The sequence below is a fragment of the Sorex fumeus genome, unplaced genomic scaffold, assembly GCF_029834395.1.
Source record: "Sorex fumeus unplaced genomic scaffold, SorFum_2.1 ptg000003l, whole genome shotgun sequence".
Classification (NCBI taxonomy): Eukaryota; Metazoa; Chordata; class Mammalia; order Eulipotyphla; family Soricidae; genus Sorex; species Sorex fumeus.
In genome coordinates, this window is record NW_026606060.1 from 53,066,261 (window position 1) to 53,089,848 (window position 23,588).

Below are 23,588 nucleotides of genomic sequence, written 5' to 3' on the forward strand. Positions count from 1 at the left end.
AATGACCCCTAAGCACAGAGCCGGAAGTAGCCAAGTGGTCCCTGAGGGCTGCCAATTGTAGTCCAACATCCCCCCACCAAAATAAGAAAGATTCCTGTCTCGCCCATCTACCTACTGCCATCAACCTCATCAGCACCACAGCTATTAAAGTCAACAACATAGCCAGATCCAACAACAGATTCTACTCTGCTTGGCAGATTCTACGCTCCTCCCCTAGACACAATACAGTCCACTTTAATCTACTCTCCCCGCCCCTCCATAAGACAGAGTACTTGTTCTGCAGGAGAGGGAAAAGTGACACTTAGAAAAGGAATCCTCCCCCCCAACACACATACACATCTGTGGATCCTAAAGACCTTATTCAGGCTGCGACCCAGGTAGGAGGATTCTTGGGGCAACCCTGATTTCACTGGGCCATAGCTGTTTTTATATGGCAACCAATCTGTGGGACCCCCAGGGTGATTTTGAAACTCTCTGATCCCTGGCAGGGGCACACTTCCTTGCCCTTCCAACATTAGCCCCGGAGGAAACCAGCTTAGATACAAGACGTTTGAACAGTCCTGGACGATCTGACCACGGAGCTAATCAGAACAACTTGAGTCAGCAGCTAAACAAGGACACCCCTTCCTGGATCGACAAGCGTTTTATGGCAACACTTCATAAGAACCATTCCCTTACAACCAAACTGTCAAATCCAGCGACCACAGGCCCGAAACATCCGAGCTGAACCCAGCCAAGCTGCTCTCTGATGTACTGTACATACAAATACCAATATTCCCCAGATGTCCTCCATGTAAAACATTTGGTCTGAGGCACAGCCCTCCTTCCCCCACCCTGCTCTCCCCACCCCAAGTCTTCCATTTGTTTAATGGACTCAGAGAGTTCAACTAAAATATCCTGAGTAGACATCTGAAGCCAGCCGGGCTCGGAGGCAGGCATCCCATCTGCAGAAGAGACACACGAGTAAATAAGACTCTCCGCCCTGAGATTTATGCTCCCGGCATCTTTAAGCAGGTCATAAAATGTAAGCTATGTACGGATAATAAGGCAAGCTTGCTTTCAAGTGTGTTTCGGAACCCATCCCAGGGCTAATCTAAGACGGATGTTTCAGCAGAGAGTCAGGGCTGGTGGCAGGCTGTGGAGATGGGCCCAGCCCTTGTGCCTCACCATCCTCCTCGGGAAAAGCAGCTTAAAAATCTGCCAGTTCAGCAACAACCGAAAGGATGGCAGTCAAGGTCAGGTTTTCTGTCGGAGTGAATGAAGCAGGGTCTTCGTGCCTTGATTCCAAAATCACTTATCTCTCACTCCCCGAGCAAGGACACAGGAAGGATGAGGTGAAACAGGAGGCCAGGCTCGGCCAACTACTGAGTGACAGAGTACCTGTCCCTGAAGAATGCACACCCCTGAGCTTTCCTTCCAGAGTCAGTCTAGCACGCTCTATGGCAGCCAATCTGCAGAAGCAGGGGGAAAAAATTAAGGAAAAAGGGTCCAGAGACAGCCCCAAGCACAAGACCCACCCAGACCTAACGCGCCTGCATGCTGGACCACTTCACTCAGAGCATGCGTACTTTTTGCTAGAGGGAAAAGAAGAATTTTATCTTTGACAAAGGTCACCCAAATGAACCCAAATTGATGACGAAAGTGATAGCCAAACTATAAATAGCAGACTAATTTTGGGCACCACTTAGAAGTTTGTGGAGAAAACCAGGAGAAAAGGTTTAGTTCCCTTTCAAGGAACTTGAAGAGAATAAGACAGCATGATGGGGGGTCTACCTCAGAGATCTGGCTACATGTTTGGGGAGACAATGAACTCAAGCATGGGGATATTTTCATGACCTAGACAAACACAGTGAAACACAGCTCTGGAACTAACCCACTGGTGTTTGCCCTTACCACTGACTTCATCACTGCATCCCTGACTGAAATTCATGGTAGATGGAATCCTTGCAGGTGGAATGTACTGGACTACTCTCTGGTTTTCCCACCCATTTGTGTTCGTGTGTGTGTGAAGCAAGGTCATCTTTCTCGAACAAAACTTGTGTGTGTGTGTGTGTATGTGTGTGTGTGTGTGTGTGTGTGTGAAGCAAGGTCATCTTTCTCGAACAAAACTTGTTTAGAAAGATGTGGGGGGGGGGGGGGGGGCCAGAGGTGGAAGTGTGTTCAAGAGAGAACTCGGGCTTCTTCAGAATAGGAATAAATAAGTAAAGAAACACATAGACAAACCAGCAAGAATCCTGTTTTAAGGAGAACATAGGCTTGAAGAGCAAGCCCGTTTCTCTTCCGTTAAGCCAACTACTCACCCAGACCCCAGTCAGGCCAACTGTTCCAATATGGCAGCCACTATGGCCCATGGAGCACCACATCTTCCTGGAAGGCTGGCAAAGTGTGCCACAAGTGACACTCACTCCATCCAAGGACCACAATCACCCCACTCTGAGTTGTGCTTACTCAGCCAGCAGAGGCAAAAAGAATGAGAAGACAGAAAATGTCCCCAGCTCCCCATCACACACACACACACACACACACACACACACACACACACACACACAGAGTACATGCTCCAGAAACACTTGCCCGGTTCTGATGGTCACACGGACATTCCACAGACATGTGGGGGAGTCAGAACACCCCAAAGAAAGCTTGAAACGTGGGAGTGAAAGGTCAAGGTCAGAGGGCAAAGTGAGATGGGGGCGGAGAGCCAGGGAACAGCTGCCGTGACTTTTAAGAGGACATTTCGGGTCACTCCCTAGAAGAAGTCCCTCTGAGTGTCTCTCTGTCGCCCCCAGGGAACTCAGCAGGATGGAAGGAAATGAGGGGGCACACAAAGGTCACTACCACTGGGGCCCAGAAAGAAAACAAATCGGCCGCCGACTTACGACTTACGGGCAGTTACTGAGGTAAGAGAGCAAAAGGTCCCCGCCAGGACCGGCGAGATGGCCCCCGTGTGCCCCCTAGAGAAGGTCCACAGGGGGTCGGGGGTGCAGGGGGACAGGCCCGCCTCCCCGTGGGCAAGGTTCCAGCTAGACCAGAAGTGAGAAGACCTGCAGGAATGAAGCCCCTGGGCATCTGCCAGCCGTGCCACAAGCCAGAGGGACATCACAGCCACCGGGCATCTGCCCCAAAGCCCTAAGAATGGCCCCTCCCCAGGGAGGCAGGAGAGCACCCCGGATTCGGTCCCAGGCCAAAAAGGGGCCCAGCGGGTGGACAGCATGACCTTGACTCCTGGGGGCATCAGCTATACTTTAGGACACAGATTCCTCCAGCGGGAAAGTGGAAGTAACTGGCCGTCCCCCGTCATGAATAGCCGTGACTGAAAGGACACAGTGAGGAAGCAGACCACTCCGGATGTCTAACCACCTTCACCATCCTCGCATGGGATTCCTGCTGCTCCCGGCTCGAAGGCATCTCCTGCCTTGCTAAGTGGTTACGGAAGGATGGTTCCATCCTTCTTCACACACCGCTGGGAACAAGGGGCCTGATGGCAGAGGGATCCACTGCCAATAAAGAAGTTGTTATCCATGAGTGTTTCATTAAAGAATCTGAAAGACTTTAAAGAAGTTTTACATACATTAAAAAAAAATAGAGGAGTCAATATTTACACCTTCTGTACATTAAAATAAAGGTATAAATATTGTACAGAACACACACACACACACACACACACACACACACACACCCTTGGCACAGTCTATGGGATACTGATACTGGGGAAGAACCAAGCCATTAAATGCAGTTTTTCAGACTGGCTATGCTGGAAGGAAGGAAACCCACCTTGAATGGGACAGTTTCTTTTGTTTTTTTTTTGTTTTGGGGGGTTTTTTTTTTTTTGCTTTTTGTGTCACACCCAGCGATGCACAGGGGTTACTCCTGGCTCTACACTCAGGAATCACTCCTACAGGTACTCAGAGGACCCTATGGGATGCTGGGAATCGAACCCGGGTTGGCCGCATGCAAGGCAAACACCCTACCCGCTGAGCTATTGCTCCAGCCCCCAGATGGGACACTTTCTTGGACATCCCGCCTCCTTCTCCCCAATGCGCCCCCATCTCCAGGCCAGAGCTAAGTCTCCTGGGCAGGGGAAGCCCCACCCAGGGGTGGCACACAGCAAGTCAAGGAACAGGGAGGGACACCACTGAGGCCAGCATGGACATCTGTCCCTGAGCTGAACACAGCACGTGCAAGGTGGTGACCCCCACAGAGGCCCACAGCGCTGAACCTGGACACCCCCCACATGTCTCTTTCCCTGCTGGGAGGAGAGAACGGCCAGTCAGCACCAGAGTTGACTGCCACTGCTTAGCCATGTCACCCCGGACAAGTAACTGTGTTTTCTGTGCCTTGGCTTTTCCCCTGGTGAAAAACAGCTACGAATGATGGGTGCCCATGGGTATCCCAGCAGCTTCCCCAAAGGATAAATACAGAGCAGGGATTTTGTGTGCTTGGAATCTTGGGCACAGTAGCCATGATGTGACTGTTGTCTGTTAACTGCTATGATGACTCTGGGGGCCCTAAAGCATCAGGCTTGAATCGAGCGGATCAGGGCCCTTGGGTTATTACGAAAGTTGAGAGTGGAGGGGTCTACATCTAGGCGAACAACACAACAATCACTCACACACACACACACACACACACACACACTGTGACCTGACTGTTCAGGGCTGGGCTTCTCAAAGTCACCTCATCACAATAATGCTGATGGTTCTGATCCCTCAAGATTAGACCTAGGGGAGCAAAGGAGGTACAGCCAGTACCACCCCCAAAGAGCCACATGTCTCCACACACTTAATAAGCCACTCAGTGGAAGATTCCCATATGTTTGCGAGCCTCAGATAAGGCCAACAGCACATGTGCCACGAAGCAGAGAAACACAACCACTCATGGCCCACCGGGCTGCTATACACAGAGAGCGGGATGAATGCGGTTGGCCAGAGAGAACTACAGAGAGAGGCAAGTGTGACCCCCGCCCCTTCTGCCCCGGCCAACAACGGCAACAACAAAAAAAAAAAAGCAAGATCTGGGCTAGAGAGGCAGCTCAGTGAGTTGAACAAATTCTTTGCATGCAGAAGATCCACATCCCATCTCCATCACCACACTGTTCCCTGAGCACCATCCCGGCACTATGGCACAAACGAAGAGATGGGATGGGTGGGAGAAAGTGGGGATGGGGGAGACATTAAAATAGAAACAGCTCTGGGCCAGAGAAAGAACTCACTGAGTGAATTATATGGGTAAGTGGGGTAGGTGCATCCGGGCACACAGGTACCATCCCTGGCGGTGCAGATGGTTCCCTGAGCACGGCCAGGAGCACCGCTGGGTGGGAGCCCCCCAAAGCAAACAAGCAGCTCGGCACTAAAGCTGACCAGTCAGCCACTCCTCGATTCCGGAATGTGAGCTTGTCCTTGTCATTTCTTGGAGCCCCCAGCTTTGGGATTTTCCCACGTCCTCCTCTTCCTCCTCCTCCATCATTTCAGGAGATTGATACCTGTTTAGCCATACTTTTATTTACTATTATTATTTGCCTCAGTCTCTCCGAATATCCTCCCCAGATACGGTCCAAACCACAGCCCCCTCCAAAGAAAAGCAAGTTCACCGCGGCACCATCAGTTGAGTGAGTTCAGCATCTACAGCAGTGAGTGGTGGAGATGACATTTATGACACTGGCCAGTGGGGGCCACCAGCCACCCGGGGTAATCCGGCACTGAAGCTGTGACCATCTGAGCCAGGGAGCCAAGGTTTCCTTCTATTTCATTGGGATCCGCGATGGTGCTTAAGCACCACATATGTCCACATTAACCCGTCAACAGTTGGGGCCGGAGAGAGAGTCTCAGGGGCCCTGGAGTGATGTAGGCTCTCAAAGGCCAGGAGGTGAAGCAGCGGTGTAGAGCTCCACGTGCTATCAAATGCCTCTCGCCCCATCACCAGGCGCCTGGTTCTGGACGTTGAAAGCATGAGGTCTGGTACAAGGCGGTGGAACAGGTATGCAGCCCGGCTGAGTCCCAGGGACTGTGGCTCAGGAGTAGCCAACAGTCACTGAAGGCTGTCCAGGGACTGTGGTTTAAGAGTAGCCAACAGTCGCCAAAGGCTGTCCACAGCTGCCAGGGGCCGTCTGCGTCCCCACCCGCTGTCACTCGACGGACGGTCACTCTCTGTCCTTGGCAAGAACTACCCACCACCACCCGTGGAGCGCGAGACAGGCTGCCCGGGGCTGATGAGATTTCTTCGCTTTGGGCCTAAGGATAGCAAGGCAAGCCTCCTAAATTCCACCGGAAAATTGGTGGCTAATCCAAACATTTCATAAAATTAGAGCGCCTGGTGGGGCAGAAAGGAATCCAGACCGTGCCGCCACCCAAGATATGCAAACTATTTGTTGTAAGTTTTTCCTCCGCGAGCTGTTTTAAGCAAGTGTATTTTGTGCCTGCCGGGAGATGCGGGTGGCAGCGGTGGGGAGGGAGACTTTTGTTTCTTGTTTTGTTTTCTGTGTGGTTTGCAAAACAGCAAAAAATAATAATAATTTTTTTTTATTTTTTAAGGCTCAGCTGAAGAATCAGCCTGGCTAGGGCGATGGCAAATCCTCCCCTCTTGCACGGCTGCCCCTGGCCCTTGTGAAGGTTGGGTTTCCCTGAAAAGTGGCACCTTTGCAACTTCATTTTTCAAAATCATTGGGCCTTGGCCCCAGAACACTGATCTTGGGAAGTTTCATCAGCCAGAGCGACAGATGCTCATTCCTGCGGGCGGGCAGCCGTGTCCCACACCAGGAGATTTCCTGGGCACTGGCAGAGGCCATTGGAGACATTCGTGCTGCCAACTGCTGACACGTGTCTTCCAGGGGAAGCAGACCCGGAAGGTTCCAGAGAGAGTCTCTCTGAGGCAGTGTTCCCTCACTGCAGAATTGGGAGGGTCCTGGGAGGAAGATCCCACCTCTTGCAGGCAGGGTCTGCTACGACAGGCAAAGGCTGGTGGGATGAACAAAGAGCCCCCAAAATAAAAAGCCCCGCCCAGAGCTCGCCCCTCACACAACTTAGGTGTGGCCTCTGCCCCCTGACCACGTGCCCACGCTCCTGGTCACTGCCCAGGTCTGACCTTCCCAATGGGGGCCAGGCCCCATACTGGGTGGGAGAATCCAACCAGGAGGACATAGAACAGTGGGCAGGGTGGGACCGGGTAGGTTTCCCCTGTTGCTATTTTCTCAATTCCTGGCCTCAGTGTCCCTGACCTGGGCATCTGGGGTCCAGTGGGTGGCTACTGTCCACTGTGTGGCTAGGAAGCAAGGCAGGAAGCCAAAGAAGCTTCCAGGTGCATAGGCGTGAGAGGTCAGGGGTCCAGGGCCTCTGGGATGCTGGCCCAAATTGCCCATTCTGTGATTCAGGCACGCTGGGCTCCCTCGAAACTCTCCTTCCTGGTCTCTGCGATGCCCGGCGGGATGCCAAGGCTGTGTGGAGAAGGACCGGGTGGCAGCCTGCACTTACACGGTGCTCAGAACACTCAGAGGCAAAGGGCTCACCTTCTCTGCTGGAAAAGGTGGAGCCGGCGGCTCCGTGGATATTTCCACTGAATTCCTCCCCTCCCCACACACTCTGCTGCCAGCTGCCTGCACGCCCACTCGCCCCCTCACTCCCTCCCTGCGCATTCCAGCTGACTCCGCCTGGGAAACAGACACCCAAGAAGCCGCAGGAAGATGCAAAGGGCATCATCCCTGGAGAGAGTGTCTCGCCAGACCCTCCCATCCACACCCACCCATCCACGTGCTGAGCTCCACGCCAGATGGAGGGCGCGTCCGCCTCCTCCCTCCCAGGCTTCCGAGGGCGGGGACCCGGCTCCTTCCCAAAGCTACCCAACACCACCACTACCATGCCAGAAGAGGCAGTGAAACCCACAGGAAACAGTCCCCTCTCTGCCTGCATCTCTTTTCAAAGATGCAGACATGGGCCAGGCTGCCTCGAGATGTCCAGAGAGGAAATTTGGAGAGGCGGAAGCAAATAACAACAGTAAATAAAAGGGAGGAGGAAGAAGAGGAGTAGGAGGAGGAGAAGGAGGAGAAGGAGGAGGAGGAGGAGGAGGAGGAGGAGGAGGAAAAAGAGGAGGAGGAGAACAAAGCTGGGGAGGGGGGGGGTCCAAGAAATGATAAGGACAGGCTCACATTCCAGAACCCGAACCGAGGAGCAGCTGCTGATTGATCTGCTTCAATGCAGAGCACTTGTTCGCTTTGGGGAGTCCCACTGGTGCTCCTGGCCGTGCTCAGGGAACCATCTGCAGCACCAGGGATGGAACCTGTGTGCCCAGATGCACCCACCCGCCCACTGGGTTATTTCTCTGGCCCAGGGCTGTTTCTATTTTAATGGTTTCCGTCCCCCCTTGCCATCTCTTTGGCTGTGCCATTTTTCTGGGGACAGCTGGGGGCGCACACTTCAGCCCTGATACTCAGACACGCCCGCCCGGGAGCTGTGCACTAGGATGGTACAACTTGGTGACTAGGGCCAAGGACTCCAAACAGCAGGGCTGCTGATGGCCTGAAATGCACGCGGGCAGGGCTGGGGAATCCAACTCAAGGCCTCACCACTCTTAGAAGGAAGGAGCCTGGAAATGAGGACTTTAAAACCTGGGTGAGGCAAACTGACAGGGACGTCTCTTCTGCTGGCAGAGCTGACAGTGGAGAGGGGACACGAGGGCCCATCCTGCTGATGTCTCACAAAGAGGCCAGGGGGGGTCTCAGCTGCCTCTGCACTTGGGGGGGCTCGGAGCAACACTCACAGGAGGCAAAATTCAATGAGAGAACAGAGGTGATTCCCCCGCCACACACACCCCTCACCAACACCACCACCGCGGCTCCTGAAAGGTGAGTCGGGTTGATTGGTTGCAGGACCGAGTTCACCTAAGGGACAGCAGTGGACAGCTCCGGGGTGGAGGCTGAGCCATCCCTGTACTCTCCATCCCTGAACTCGGCCTAATGCGGCAGGGAGGAGCTGAGCTGTCCCCGGTACCCAGGCAAAGTGCCCAAGAGATCAACCCAAAGAAAGGGACCTCTATCCCTGCCAGCAGCGCACCCCCCCCCACACACACACACACTTGGCCCCGCACCCAGGCACAGGTCCCACTGACGGGGAGTGCTCCCCCTGGGGAGCAGGCACTGATCTCTGCACCTGAGTCCTGCCTGACGATGAGGAACTGAGTGGCACGGGCCCATTTCACAGATAAGCATGCTGAAGACTTCTCTGAAAATGAGATTCCCCTGGCGTCCAGCTCAGAATCCGCCTTGGCAGCTGGATTAGAGACGGGATCACTAAGAAAATGATAGCCTGAGGAACCGGTCGGGATGGGAGATGTGTGCAGAAAGTAGGTAAAGGACCAAACATGATAACCTTCTCAGTGTCTGTATTGCAAACCATAATGCCCAAAGTAGAGAGACAAGAGTATGGGGAATATTGTCTGCCATGGAGGCAGGGGGAGGGTGGGAAAGGGGGGTATACCGGGGATATTGGTGGTAGGGAATGTGCACTGGTGCAGGGATGGTTGTAACCCAAACATGAAAGTTTGTAACTAACTCATGGTGATTCAATCAAATTTAAAAAAAAAAAAAAGAGCTTCTACAAAATGGAAAAAAAGAATCCTTCTTGGAGGGGAGTCTGGAAGAGATGTGCCACTCGCTGGGCCAGAAGGTGGTGGAAATAGGGGAAGGGGAGCAGGGGGGAGGATAGGATGAGGATGTGCCTGAACCAGATGGACCCTCTAAACGGGGTGACTGAGCTCCACAGAACTCAACATCCTGGAAAAAGCTGTTGTGGGGCAGAGGGGGCATCGCCCGGGCCAGGGAAACCCCGTTCTGCCTTTCCCGGGAAGGGGAAATGTTCTCTGCAAGAGCCATGCTTCTCCCAGAACCCCGCCTGCAACTCCCGCAGCCTCGCAGATGGGGACACTGAGTCAGGCTGACCCTCTCCACAGCCCCCCCCACCCCGCTCACAGCAGGCCCTGGGCCCACACTCACGCCCCCACCCCCCAATAATATGCCCCGCTGCCAGAAAGGAAGGGCCGGGGCTGGAGCAATAGCACAACAGGTAGAACGTTTGCCTTGCACACAGCCGACCCAGGTTTGATTCCCAGCATCCCATAAGGTCCCCCGAGCACTGCCAGGATCACCAGGTATGACCCAAAAAAAAGAAAAAAGAACAAAGGAAGGACCATCTCTTCCACCAGACTCAGGAAGATGGAGACGGAACTGCTCTTCGGGGTTGTTTGAAGGGGGAGGCATTCTAGGGGTGGGGAGTGCAACCACCCACTCCCAGCGGTGCTCAGGGCTCCCTGGGGTGCTGGGGATGCAACTGAAGGCTCCTGCATGCAAAGCGTGCGTTGGGTGCCCTGAACTTTCCCCAGTTCCTACAAAAGCACCGACAAGCTTTCAAGCTTCCTGCTCAGGGCCGGGCCATAGCCCAGCAGGGAGGGCGCTTGCCTGGCACAGGGCCGACCCAGGTTCCATCCTCGACATCCCAAATGCTCCCTTGAGTACCGCCAGGAGTGATCCCTGAGTGCAGAGCCAGGACTAACCCCTGGGAGCTGCTGGATGTGGCCCAAAACCCAAAAGTGAAAAAAAAAATTTTTTTTTCAAATTCCACAGATTCCTGCTCACCTCATACTGCTCTCCTCTCCACGCTGTTCGAGGGGTTCGGAGCACAGCACACCCCTGTTTGATCCCCGCGAAACAGCCCTGCGGCCAAACCAATTCATGTAGCACCCCTCCCCGCTACCCTGCGTTACCCCCTTCCTGAGGAGGGGTCACAGCTTCCTCTTAGCACCTTCCCTCTGGAAGCCCGGCGCTGGCCCTCCGCTCCCTAATGTTTCCTGAGTTGAAAAGGCAGATCACGATGGTTCTTTCTTTCCAGACATACATTAGCTCCACACTCCAGCCGGTTTACAGCTCTTAAAGGGCTTGATTTACGGCCCCGGGAGAAATGTTTGGAAACCCTCGCGCTGCAGAGAGTGTGTGTGTGTGCGCGACTCTCCTTCCCTTCCTCCCGGGTACAGCCACAGCCAGTGGCGATTCTCACCTAGGGCTGGAGTCTCTCGGAGAAGTCTGGGGAGGACGGGAGAAGCGTAGGAGACCCTCAAAGACCAAAGGCCAGGCCAAAGACGTCTGAGACCCAGCTTATCCCTCCTCTGCAGCTGGGGGCCACAGAGATGCATCTGACGAGGCCAACTTCACCCCAGCTGGCCACCTTAGGGGTGGGAAGGGGTGTACCCCCCCAAGGAAGAGAGAGGGGCTTGTTCCCCCTTCTCTGGACGACCCCCACACTCTTCACGCATGGTTCCACACTAATAGGGGATACACACAGGCAGCCCACCTGCCCCGCCACAAGGAAACAGACCTCGAGAGAGGGGCTGGAGCAATAGCACAACGTTTGCCCTGCACCTGGCCGACCTGGGTTCGATTCCCAACATCCCATCTGGTCCGCCAAGCACCGCCAGGAGTAATTCCTGAGTGCATGAGCCAGGAGTAACCCATGTGTATCACCGGGTATGACCCCAAAAAGAAAAAAAAACTGACCTCGACAGAGACAGAGGCCTAAGCGATTCCGGGCATCCAGGCAGAGGCCAGCTCAGAGTAGCAGCCCCTGGCACCCCACAGGACCGTGTTGAAAGCTGAGGGTGTTCCCACCCCAGGAGAGGCCTCCCCGAACTCCCCAGCCCTGAGCTGGAGCCTCTTCCCAAAGCAGAGGCGTTGGTCAGTTGTCAGTCTGGCGGGCTGGAAGCAGCCCAAGCCTCTCTTTCCCCCAGCACGCGGGAACCCTGTCGAGGCCAGAATGGTCTGGAGCTGAGCAAACAGGCATGCGGGAGACAGCACTGGCCCAGGGCCACCCAGCTGCCAAGTGGCAGGGCGCAGCGTGAACCCCAGTCTGTCTCAGTCTCCCACCGGGAGCTCTTCCTGCATCGCCGGCACTGCTCTCGGGCTGCTCCGGACCCCAGGTTCTGGGACCCTCGAAAGGCAAGACTGAGAAACTCTGGGGACTGCTGGCACCCAGCCCAGGGCCAGCAGAATGCCCACCCGCCTGTCCTCACTGAAGCCCCAGTCTGCTTTCTACTTTAGACACAGAGAAGCCTGGATTCTTAGGACCCAACAGAGATGGGCATCCAACCGCCCCCAGACCCTCTCCCCAAATGCCAAACGCAATCACGGGGCTGGGGGTAGAGGTTTATTGAGACCCGATTCACAATTGGACCAGTGAGCATCCACAAATCGAGAGCTGTTGGATCAACATTCCATCCTTTATTTTTCCTAATTGTTTCTGTGTGTTTTGCTTGCTTGTTTGGGGGCTATACCCAGCAGTGCTCATCACTCCTGAAAAGGCTCAGGGGATCCTATGGGACGCTAGGATCGAACCCAGGTCAACCACATGCAAGACAATTGCTCTATGAGCCGCATATTACTCTGACACCTATTTCAGTTATTTTTGATTTGGGGGTCACACTGAGGGTGTTCAGTGACTCCCACTGGTTTGGTACTAGTGGGAGTCATTCGTCATGGTCCTTGGGAGACCATGAGGGGCCTGGGCTCAAACCAGGGCTCCCAATGCAAAGCCTGCACCACCTCAGCCTCCTGGTCTGTTCTCTCTCTCTCTCTCTCTCTCTCTCTCTCTCTCTCTCTCTCTCTCTCTCTCTCTCTCTCTCATTTCACTTTCCCTCTCTCCCCTTCCTTTTCTTTTCTCTCTTCCCCCTCTCTGTCACTCCCTCTCACCCTCCCTCCCTCCATCTCTCTCCCCCACCCTCTCCTTCCCTCCTTCTCTCCCTTCTTCCCTCCCTCCCTCCCTCCCTCCCTCTCCTTGAGGTCCAGCTGAGGATGACCCCCCTGCAGTATTCCCAGACTGAGCTCCTTCCTGAGTCCCTCTCCAGGCTCTGAGCCGGGGTGGACAGGAGGGATAGGGAGGTTAGACAGGGCTACCAGCAGCCCGCTCAAGCAAATCGATGAACAATGGGAGGACAGTGGACAGTGGACCAGCAGCCCAGACACCTCAACTCTCCCCCACCTCCAGCGCAGTCCTGGGGTGTGCTGGGGTGCATGTGTCTGCGGGCAGGGGGGCAAACCAGTTTCCCTCCCCACACCCCCCCCGGATTCCAGGAGCTGAGGCTGCTGGAGGAACAAGGCACCCCGTGAGCGTCCAGGGAGGGAGGTGTCTCCTGCACTTGCTTCCTCACCCCCTCCAGGCCCACGGCCCTGCCTCCTGGACCCTCACCCAGGGCGGTGCCTCTCCTCTACCTTGAGGTAAACCTCCAGGTCAGGGGGCTTTCCTGCCCCAGAGTGATGGGCTTGGCCCCAGCATAGCCCCCCAGAGATAAGATGAGGCGGGATGTGTGTGTGTGTGGCAGGGGGTGGGCTTCCACACACAAAGGCTCCACAGCCACCAAGCCTGGCCCCAGACTCTCTCACGGCTGCAGCCCGGGGCCCTGGGCAGGCTCTGGGGTGTGTCTCTCAGGTCTGTAGAAGACCTGCCTGGAGGAGGGGGGGGGGGGATGGGGTGGGGCGGGGCACTCCAGGAGCAGGGGCACTGCTGTAAGGATTATTCGATTAACAAGCTGCTTTACCCTCATCCCTGCCCTGCCCTAGCAACCCTGCCTCCTGCTCCAGCGCACATTGAGTGTCCAGCACAAACTCTGCCTGCCCACCAATCATGCCATTCCCCCCCCCCCCCCCTGCCCGGAAGCCTCCCTCCCTGCAAGATACCACCCCCTGCTACTTTTTGGATCATGACAGAATTTGTCCATGACCATGTTCTTAACTTAGAGTTAAGAATTATGGCACTTTGGCCTGGCCCATTTCCATGCCAGAGTAGCTCACAGTTTGCCCTGGGTCCAGCCAGTCCCTCGCCGGGACCTGCTTTTGGGGTGCTAGGGAATAAGGGCAACTGAGGCTTAAGTCGAGAAAATATGAGATGCCCAGGAGTAAATATCATTCATAGTCAATTAACTCCCAAGTTACAAAAGCATAGCATTAAACTGTCTTCCTGTGTCTCTACAAAAAAGGACATTGCTCTAAATTAACTATGCAAAGGACTTAAGGAGAAGAGAAGAGCAATATTTACAAGTTAACAGAGTCTGATTAGGAGATAAAGGTGATTGACCAGTTGGGGAAGCAGAGCACAAAGAAAGAGGTTACAGATAAACAGAGGAATGGGAGCACTGTGATGGGAGCAACCCAATTAACCTAAGCTCCCTGTGGCAAGGCAGAAAGGACAAACCAATGCTACCCTACAGCCCCCCACTCATTTCCTCTGGATCCACGCCACAGGTCACCTCTCACAGCCTCTCACAGCCCATGCCTCCCTCCTCATGCCCGGCCCCTGCCCGTCTCCCCTGCTGGACAGTGACAAGAGCTGGCACTGTCACACAAAAGCTCCCCCATGGCCTGTCTTTGGCCATCTAGAGCCAGGACTAAGCTCTGACTCAGGGTCACCGGAAGCTTCTCTCTCTAGCAGCCAATCAGATAAGAATCGCTGGACACTGTCGAGCTGAATGATCCTAATTGTGGTCACCCTGCTGCGCTGAGGTTGTCCCTCATGTGCCCAGGGCCCATGTTGGAAGGATTCAATAACAGGAAGTGTCTGCCAGGTACTTGGCACCCCAAGACATGCTCCGCCCTCTCAAGCCCCTCAGCTGGTAGCCATCAGCTCAGCAGGGGACCAGGGGCTTTGCTGTTCCAGGTCAAACTCAATGAAGTGACCTTCCGAGGTGAAGGGCCCCGTGTTTCCTGGTACCACAATCCCACCAACCTCTTTACCTGGTGGACACCTACGGCAGAGGGTCGTAAATCTTGGTGGAACCGAACGGAACAGAATTGGTTCCGTATTTGTAAGCAGACCGCTTCTTTGCTACCAGATTACACGTCCTTGGAGAGCGGGTTCCCGTCTTGCTCTGGTCAAGCTTTATTGGACAAGGGGGCGGAAAGGGGATAGGGAAATACCAAACCAGAATGAGGGATCCGGGGCCAGTCCCTCTACTCAGCAGTGAGACTGGATCCAAGGCACCACTGCCCGCGGCAGACCTCATGCCTCCTGCCTCCAGGAGATGCTGGGATCCTGTGTGCCAAGTGCCCCTGTGCTCCTTCAAATGGGGTCAGGGAGGGCTGGCCTCAGTCACTATCTGTGACGTCACCATGCCCCATATCCACAGACCAGCCCATCCGTACCCCCTGACCCGCACTCAGCAGCTCTCAACACCCAAACTTCATTTTTTCATCAACTGTCTCATCAAATCTAATGGAGTGGCTGAGTGAAGCCACGCCATCACTCCAACAGCAGCTCTGGCACCTGGGGACATAACTGCTGGCACCGTCTGCCCACCTGCCCTGTCCCTGCTATGGCAGATGCGGCCTTTCCCGCTCATGTCTCTCGGAACCCAGGGCTCGAAGGAGAGCGCAGGCACTGCAGGGAGGCGCGCTTGGCCTTGCCTGAGAGGTGCTGACATGACGCTATCCTCAGCCCCACGTCATTGTGTTGGATTTGGAGGTTTGTGGGGTGCTGTGTTGTTCTGGGTTTTGGCCCTCATCTGTGCGGCCTGCAGGTCCAGGGGGCTTGGGATCGTTTGTGTGCTGGGGGATGACGAGGGCCTCGCTCACTCGCTCTAAAGTCCTGCCCAGAAGTGTAGCAGAAACAGCGGTAGAACAATCAACACAGCCCAGAGTCAAGGCTTTGCAGGGGCAACCCACGGGTATGAGAGACACTGACTGCACACCCAGTCTCACTACACTGGCATTCCCTCATTCACCTGAAAAACGGAGGCTTTCCCTACCTCCATGTGTTACAAGGCAAGCTGTCCCCTTCCTCTAAAAGGGTCTTCAAACCTAAATAAGGTCCAGAGTCCAGTGGGTAGGGCGCTTGCTTTGCATGTGGCCAACTCCAGTTTGATCCCAGCCAAGAGTGACCCCTGAGCACAGAGCCAGTTGTAAGCCCTGAGCACGGCTGGGTGTGGCCGCAAAACCAAAACAAATAAAATCTAAAGGAAAACGTAAAGGCAATGAGGACCAGATAACAAAGAGATGGGCTCCTTTACCCCTTTCTTTCTAAAGACCACCGAATTCCATGCTCCCATCACTCCACGCCCATGAAGGACTTGGCCAAGTCCAGGCTACAGATGAGGAAAGTCCAAGGTGGCAAAGATACCTCTCTGGCGCCCCAGGTCACAAAACTGCTAAGGGATGGGTCTGGACCTGAGAGTGGGACTGGGCCCGAGCTCTTGTGCAAGACGGTCCGCCTGCTTCCTGGGCCCTGTTTCGGCCGTGGCTCCAAACCAAGCACGGAATGAGGGAGAAGAGGGTGTCCTGGGGCTGGAGCAATAGCACAGCGGGTAGGGCACTTGCCGGGGTTCGATTCCCAGCATCCCATATGGTCCCCTGAGCACCGCCAGGAGTAACTCCTGAGTGCAGAGCCAGGAGGAACCCCTGTGCATCGCCGGGTATAACCCAAAAAGAAAAAAAAAAAGAGAGTGTGCCCAGAACAGGCAGGAGGGCAGGAGCCCGGTCCCCAAGAACCACCACGGCTACTCTCTTCACAGGAGCCGCCGTTCGCTTTGGTGGCCAAGCCACACTCACATGCCACCTCACTCTCATTAGTGAACTCCGGGTCCGAGAGCAGATCCCCTGCCCGTTCCTCAGCATCTCGGGGCTCCTGGTGGCACCCAGCACCGGCTGTAGCCACTCACCCTGGCAACACAGCTTACAGCATCGACTGCTCTGATCTACAGCGAAAAGCAGAAACAGTTTGGAATTCTCCGGGCAGGTGACAAAGGCTGGGCCCAGACAGAGTGTTCCCTCAACCCCCCACCCGCCAAGCCCACTCCAAAGCCAGCCTGGATTGTTTACTGCATCCTTGGAACCAGAAGAAAACGCCCGGTTCACACTTGAGCCACCCCGCCCCCCACCAAAAAAAAAAAAAAGAAAGAAAGAAAGAAAGAAAAAGAAGAAGCAGCAGCAGCTCTTGACAGCTTCTGAGTCACCAAGCACTGTATGGGCAAGAAGGACTTGCTGAGCAATTTCTGGTGTTTGTTTTATTTTCTCTACAGTCAGGCACCGAGATTTTTCCACCTGACAATTCCTGTTTCTCGCTTAAGTTCCGACACCATCTGTGCTCAATGTGCGCCGCAGGGGGGAAGGCTCCCAACCCCCGAGAAGGCCTTCCCCAGCCTCCGTCTTCCCTCTTCCCCCTGGTTCTGCAGAACGCCGGGGGTCTGGGCCAACCAGGCAGGGTTTTCTCCCCAGCAGGGACACGGGCCTGCAGATCAATGAAGCTGCTGGAAGCTGCCGGGTGTTTTGCGGGGCCTGGCGCTGCCACCAGAATGAAACCTTTACATAACTTTTTTCTCAAACAGGAGGTTTAACTGAAATTAATAGCACAATGGGAACCCGAAGGCAGGCTGAACAATAACAGAGCCCCGCGCCTCCTGCCCGAGCAGGCGGCCTCCTCCGTGCTCAGGGCGCCCCCTAGTGGGCGCGAGGCGGAACTCCCCGCGGAATGTTCCGAGCGACTGCAAAGAAAGGATGGGGAAGGCTCCCAGCCTGACTTAGGAAGGCTGTCGCTCCCGGGCGCGGATGGGATCCCTTTCACTCTCACCTGGTGCGTGCATCAGAGAGCCCGAGGAGGTGAGGAGGGCCCGGTGAAGCTCGGGTGGCTGTCTGTCTGTCCAAAGGTCGGGTTCCCTTCCTTCCCTTGGCTGCAGGATTGGGGTGTCTGTATCCTCACGGATCCCAGACAAACGCCCCCGCACCATGAACCCATCCTCACCTGCTCACACCCTCAACCTGCCCCCCTCCAGTCGCCGACTGTTTGCCCTTCTCACACTTTCCAACTTCCCAGTGCAATTCTTTTGACAACCTGAGCCAGGAGCTATGCTTGGTTTTCGCTCATTCGACACCCAGCCCGGGGAACTGCACCTCGGATGAAAAGCATGAATGAAGGGCATGTTTGTCAGCCCCTTCTTTCACAAATATGACAAAGCATGCTGGGCAAAGGGCATCTTTACAGCCATCTCCTCCTTCAAACGTTCAGGCTGCAACAATGGCACCAGCCCCCAGTGAATTCTCAGTGACTTGCTTGTTCCAGAATGTGTTTATTGCAGAGACTGCTTAAAATACAATAGACAAAGTCCCAATTTTTCAATTAAGCCATAACTGACTTTTTTTTGAGCTGGGGGAGGGGAGGTTGGATCCTTCCCAATGGAGACTTGGAAATTTGAGATTCGGGTATCCAGATATTTGAGAAGCGACATCCCAACCATCACACACACACACACACACACACACACACACACACACACACACACAATCTCTGCAAAGATGCAGAAAGAGAAATAGCCACATCAATCTCCCACTTCATTCACAGTTCACTCTGCTTTTTCCCCTGAGGTCATTTGCCAGGTTCATTCGCAAGCCTGGGTCCCCCAAACTTCCCCTAAAATAGACAGGAGAAGCCCTCTAATGAGTTACTGACTTGGCCCTAAGTGGGTGTAAATACATCGGATATGCTTCCAGCCAAAGAGCCACGTTCGCATCCTGCCACACACCACACAAAATCTTTCTGCAGAAGTCAGTGCCTTTGAGCCCAAGTCTCTAGCCACACGCGTGTGGATTTCAAGGGCCTTTGCAGAAAGGAAAACGACAACAACCGAGGATGGGACAATCCCAGGGCATAGAGGTGGCCCCTGGGAACTGGGTGAATCATAGGGGAGCCCTGGCAAGGGCATCAGCTGTCACCCAGGGGGTCGGCTGGGCCAGCACCTTAAGTAATTTGGCTGTCCAGCACTCCAGCTCTGAAAGGCAGTGACACCTCGGATGGAGTCCTGGTGGTTACCGTGCTCTGGGCAATTCAGTCTTCCCAGAAGCCAGACACAGCCAGGCAGGATCCTTGGGCTTGCTGCAGCCTTTACTGAGAACCTTCTCTCAGGAGCAGACAGGAATCCACCCTGCCCGGCAGCTAACAGCAACATCAGGGGTGATGGGCAGTGGGGTGGGGAGAGGAGAGGAGAGGAGCCAGGGTCACTTTCACCTATAGGACAGCGGGCTTGGGGGGCAGCGGGGTGCAGCTGAGGCTAGATAGGGCTCTGCTTGGAGTTAGGGAAATAAGGTCATTCCGAGGTAGGGTCTGTGCGCGCGCGCGCGCCCGCCAGGGCAACCCGATGGTCCCAAAGCAGCAAAGTGTTTGCAAATCATAAACACCACTTTGCTGTGGGATGGCCCCCCGCCCCCAAATATGCGCAGGCAGGATGTAACAAGTGTTTCCAAAGAGAGAGAGACGCCTGAGTCACGGGGGGCACGACCGGAGTGGAGAACGGGGCGAGGGTCTGGGGGATGCCCGACCAGAGAGAGTCGCGGCGCACAGTGCCCGCGCGACACCCCCCACTCCACCAAGCCTAGCCCACCCGCGCGCTCCCGGGAGTGGTGCCCACTCACCACTCGGCCCGAAAACCGCTCGGTGGCCCTCTTGACTTTGCCGTAGGTGCCTTTGCCCAGGGTCTCCTGCAGCTCGTAGCGGTGCTTCAAGTTGTGCTTGTGGTGATGCCGCTTCACCCCGTGCGGCTTCCTGGGCTCGGGGGCGGCTGCCGCGGGCGCTGCTGCCGCTGCTGCTGCTGCTGCTGCTGCGCCTGCCATCGCCGCCGCCGCCTCGGGGGGAGACCCCCGCGCCCCGGGCCTCGAGTCCGGGCCGTCCCCGGCCGCGGGCGCCGCGGCCACGTCCATGGTCCAGCAGACGCGGGGCGCAGCGGGGTTGCTGGCGAGCGGGCGGGCGCGGGCGCGGCGCGCGCGGGGGCGTCGGGGGTCCGGGCGGGCCGCGGCGCTCGGGAGGGTGGTCCCCGCCGCCCGGGATCGGGGGGCGCGCTCGGGCTCTCGGGCGGCGGCGGGCAGCGCGCAGCGGGCGCCCCCGGCGCGCACGGGCCGAGGTGGCGGCGGCGGCGGCGGCCGGGGAGGCGGCGGCGGTGTGTGCCGGAGGGAGGGGAGAGGGGTGGCCACGGGCGCCGAGGGGGAGTGTTTTGTGCGGCGCCGCGCCCCCCGGACCCACCCACTGCGGGAGGGGGAGGGCGGGGCGGGGCGGGGCGGGGGGCGGCGCGATCGCGCGGCCCGGCCGGAGCGGGAAGCCGGGGACGCGGTGGCCGCGGCGGCCCGCACCTCCCCGGGGTCCCCCCGGGGGCCACCCCGAGTCCGGGGCGGGGGCGGGGGGAGGGGCTGCGTGTCGCGACTCGTTCTTTGTACGGCGCCGGGTAGGCCGCCGCGGGCCGGGGGGAGGGGAGGAGGGGCTGGGCGAGGGTTTGTCCCGGCTCGGGAAGGGGGTTCCCGGGCCCCGCGCCCCCTCCCCGGGCGCGCGCTCCGAGCGAGCCGGGGGGCGCGGGGTCCCGGGGGCTCCGCGCGGGGGAGGGGCGGCGGGCCGGGTGTTGGGTTTCAGGAGGTGAGTCACGCTCCCTCCCCCGGCCCGGCCCGGCCCGACCCGGCCCCGCCGCAGTGCGCACCCCAATCCCGCGCCGCGCCGGCGGGCACCCCCGGGGGCCCGGCCCCGTGGGAAGGGCAGCCGCAAGAGGGGCTCGTCACCACCCACACCCTTCCCACCCCCCGGAGCCGAACCTGCGGCGCCCACCCCAGAGTGGCAGGGGTGGAGGGGAGAGGGGGATGGAAGAGTCCGGGTTGCTGCGGGCGGACGCGGCACAGAGCCGGGCGCGCACCCAGCTGCCCCAGGAGGTGGTGGGGTGATGGGGATGGCCAGAGACCCCGTTGGAGCGGGCCCGGGATCTGCAGTGCCCAGGGCGCCCAGCAGGGGTCAGTTCCTGCAGACAGTAACGGCCCGCCGGACCCCACCCGCTCAGGGTGGCTGTAGTCCCGGGTTCACCTAAGCATCAGCGAGGAAACGGAGAGAGGAAGAGAGAGAGAGGGTCTTATGGGAGGTGGGGAGTGGGGGTGGGGGGGTCTTTTCTACCTAAATCTCCCGGACTGGGAAAGGGATGAGAGCGCGCCGTTGGGGAGAAGCGCAGGTGTCGTCTGTCAATCGCGGGTGGGTTTGGATCTTTTTTTTAGGAGTAGGGGGACCCAGATTCCCTCTGCTGCTCTCAGCTTGGTCCCCGCTGCAATTCCTGCCGTCTTGTCTCCTGCCTGCCCCTCATCACCTTCTCCCGAGCTCCCGCTGCAGCCCGGCGGCCCGGCCTGAAACGCTGCATCATCCTAGGGCTGCCTGTGACCGCGGGCCGCCTGGCTTATCTGGCCAGTCGCTCTCCTGCTAGTGCCTGACATAAACCCTCTGCCCCTTCCTGCCTTCCCAGAGAACACAGAGCCTGCTGGCCTGTGTCTTAATGCAAACACTGAGGTCCTGCCCCGTCCTCTGCCGGCGTCTCAAATCAGCCGTTGCCTCTCTGTGTTGGCAGAGGAAAGCGTCCACCCAAGGGACCTGTGGGTCGAAGGCGGCTCGTGACGGGACAGTCCTCCGTGTGAGCCTGGTCCCGATGAGTTCGCTTCGAGGTTTCCTCTTCTTGAAACGACGCGTGGCAGATTAGTTTTACAGGGAAGCAGGTTGGGCCTGTAGCAATGGTTAAGGCAATTCCCCTAATGTTTTCTGGTTCTTTCTCCTCTCCCCCCCCCCCCCCCCAGGTGATAGTGGATCCTCCCCCAGAATCTCTCTTGCAGATGGATGTGGTCCTCTGACTTGCCTATTAGGCCAGTGGAGTAAGACCGGTGTCTTGCTTTCAGGCGGAGGTGTTTGAGTCCATTGCCAAATCTAAAGCAGGAAGGACAGAGGCATGGAATTGCAGAGACAGACAGAACCTGCCCCCAGTCCACCCCCATCAGCCTTGCTCTAGGAAAGTGGGAAAGCTTGTGAGCAAACACTAAGTTGTTCTGGGTCGGGTGGATAAATAACTTGTGACAGTACCATCGTGGCCTTGTTGGGACTAACAGCACTGCAGCCAAGAACCCGAGTCTTCATCCCTATTTGTTGAATGACAAGCACCTTCTGGACTGCTAATACTGTTCTATAACAATAAATCATCCTCTGTAAGATAGTTGTTATAATCCCTATTTTCAATTGAGGAAACCCATTCAAAAAGGTTAAGTAATTTGCCTGCGATTATACAGGTTGTAATTAGCAGCAGCAGCCTCTAAGCCCTACCTGCTGGGGTTGGCCCCCTCCTCCTCTTCCTCCTCCTCCTCCTCCTCCCCCCCTCCTCCCCCCCCCCCCCTCTTCTTCCTATGCTCTCCTTAAATGGCAAAGATGTAAACACCCAGCAAACGCCTGCCTCTCCGTCCTGCCCCAGCACTGGGAGTTCCTGTCCAGCCTAAATTCCTCTAGCATTTCTAATCAGAACCACACTTCAGCACAATGTTATCGTGCATTGTGTTGGAGTGTTTTCACGCAGATAATAAAGCATTTCCTCCGACAAGATCCCAGGCTCTTTGATTAAGAACTCGAGTTCTGGAATCCAGCTGCCTGAGTTCAAATCCCAGGCCCGCCACTAGTAACTGATTATCTTCAAAAAGGCTTTTGCCTCTACTTGTCTTGGTTCTCTCCTCTGCAGAATGACAATGGTAGTGACATGTGGCATTGGTGCTGGTAATAATAATAATAATAATAATAATAATATGTCCCCACGGGGTTGATGTGAGGATTAAAGGATTAGAGCATATACACTCAATAAATCCTAGCTACCAATATTATATTTGTTTCTCCTCTTTCATGGCCTCTATAGAATTCAGGCAATTGTAAGCAACTTAATCATAATTCTTGATTAGACTCTGAGTTCTGGCTTCATTCTTGATACATGACAGATGTTGAAACATCTGCAGCCGGAACCATAACATCCACACTCTCCTACAACTTGGATTCACATGACTTTCATTGCTCTCCACTATTCTTTCTATTTCCAGAGCAACTGAAAAGAATGAAGGTCTGTCTGCTTTCTTGAGACATCTCTGTTCCAGAAAGCATAGTAATGCCAGTTACCATTTATCTGTTCTCTGCTATCTGCCAGGACCTTTCTATGGATTAGCTCCATATTAGCTGTCGTCCTAAAACTTCAACCCACATTTGGCTGTGAAGAACACTGACTCTCCACAAGGATCCTTGTGAACAGAGAGTCATTGCTTGAGTCTGGGTTTGAACCCAAGTCTCAGGCTCTCTGACCTTACTCTTCCCATTCCAATTTTCCTGACATAAGGGCTGAAGAGATAAGTACAGTGAGATACTTTGCATGCACCTGACCAGGGTTTGCTCCCCGGCACCCTATGTGGTCTCTAAGCCCCATCAGGCGTGATCCCTGAGGCAGAGATGGGAGTTAAGCCAAAAGCAACTTTCCTGACATCTGGGAGAGCCTCTGCCTCACCCTAGTCCTTAGATTTTTCGAGATGAGGTTTTAGAAATTTGCCAAAGATTGGAGCATTTCAAACTTGAGTATGTTGTCTAGAGGACAAGCCTTGATCACTTCCAGGTGTAGCCCTCCCAAAAAGAGGCCTTGTTCTTCATTGACTGCCCACCAAAAACTCAGGTCCTCCTCCCACAGATTACCCACATCAGGGTATTCTTTCAATGGATGTATGCGCACGTGCGCGCGCACACACACACACACACACACACACACACACACACTTTGCC

General features: G+C 55.9%; 1 protein-coding gene across 1 annotated transcript in view; it reads right to left on the minus strand.

Moving 5' to 3' along the window:
• Nucleotides 1-19,702, minus strand: part of NUAK1 (NUAK family kinase 1) — a 64,785-nt gene extending 45,083 nt beyond the window's left edge. The window contains exon 1 of the mRNA XM_056116166.1: nt 19,418-19,702. Within this exon, the coding sequence (XP_055972141.1) occupies nt 19,418-19,702 (285 nt within the window). The remainder of the gene's footprint in view (nt 1-19,417) is intronic.
• Nucleotides 19,703-23,588: the final 3,886 nt, after the last annotated feature.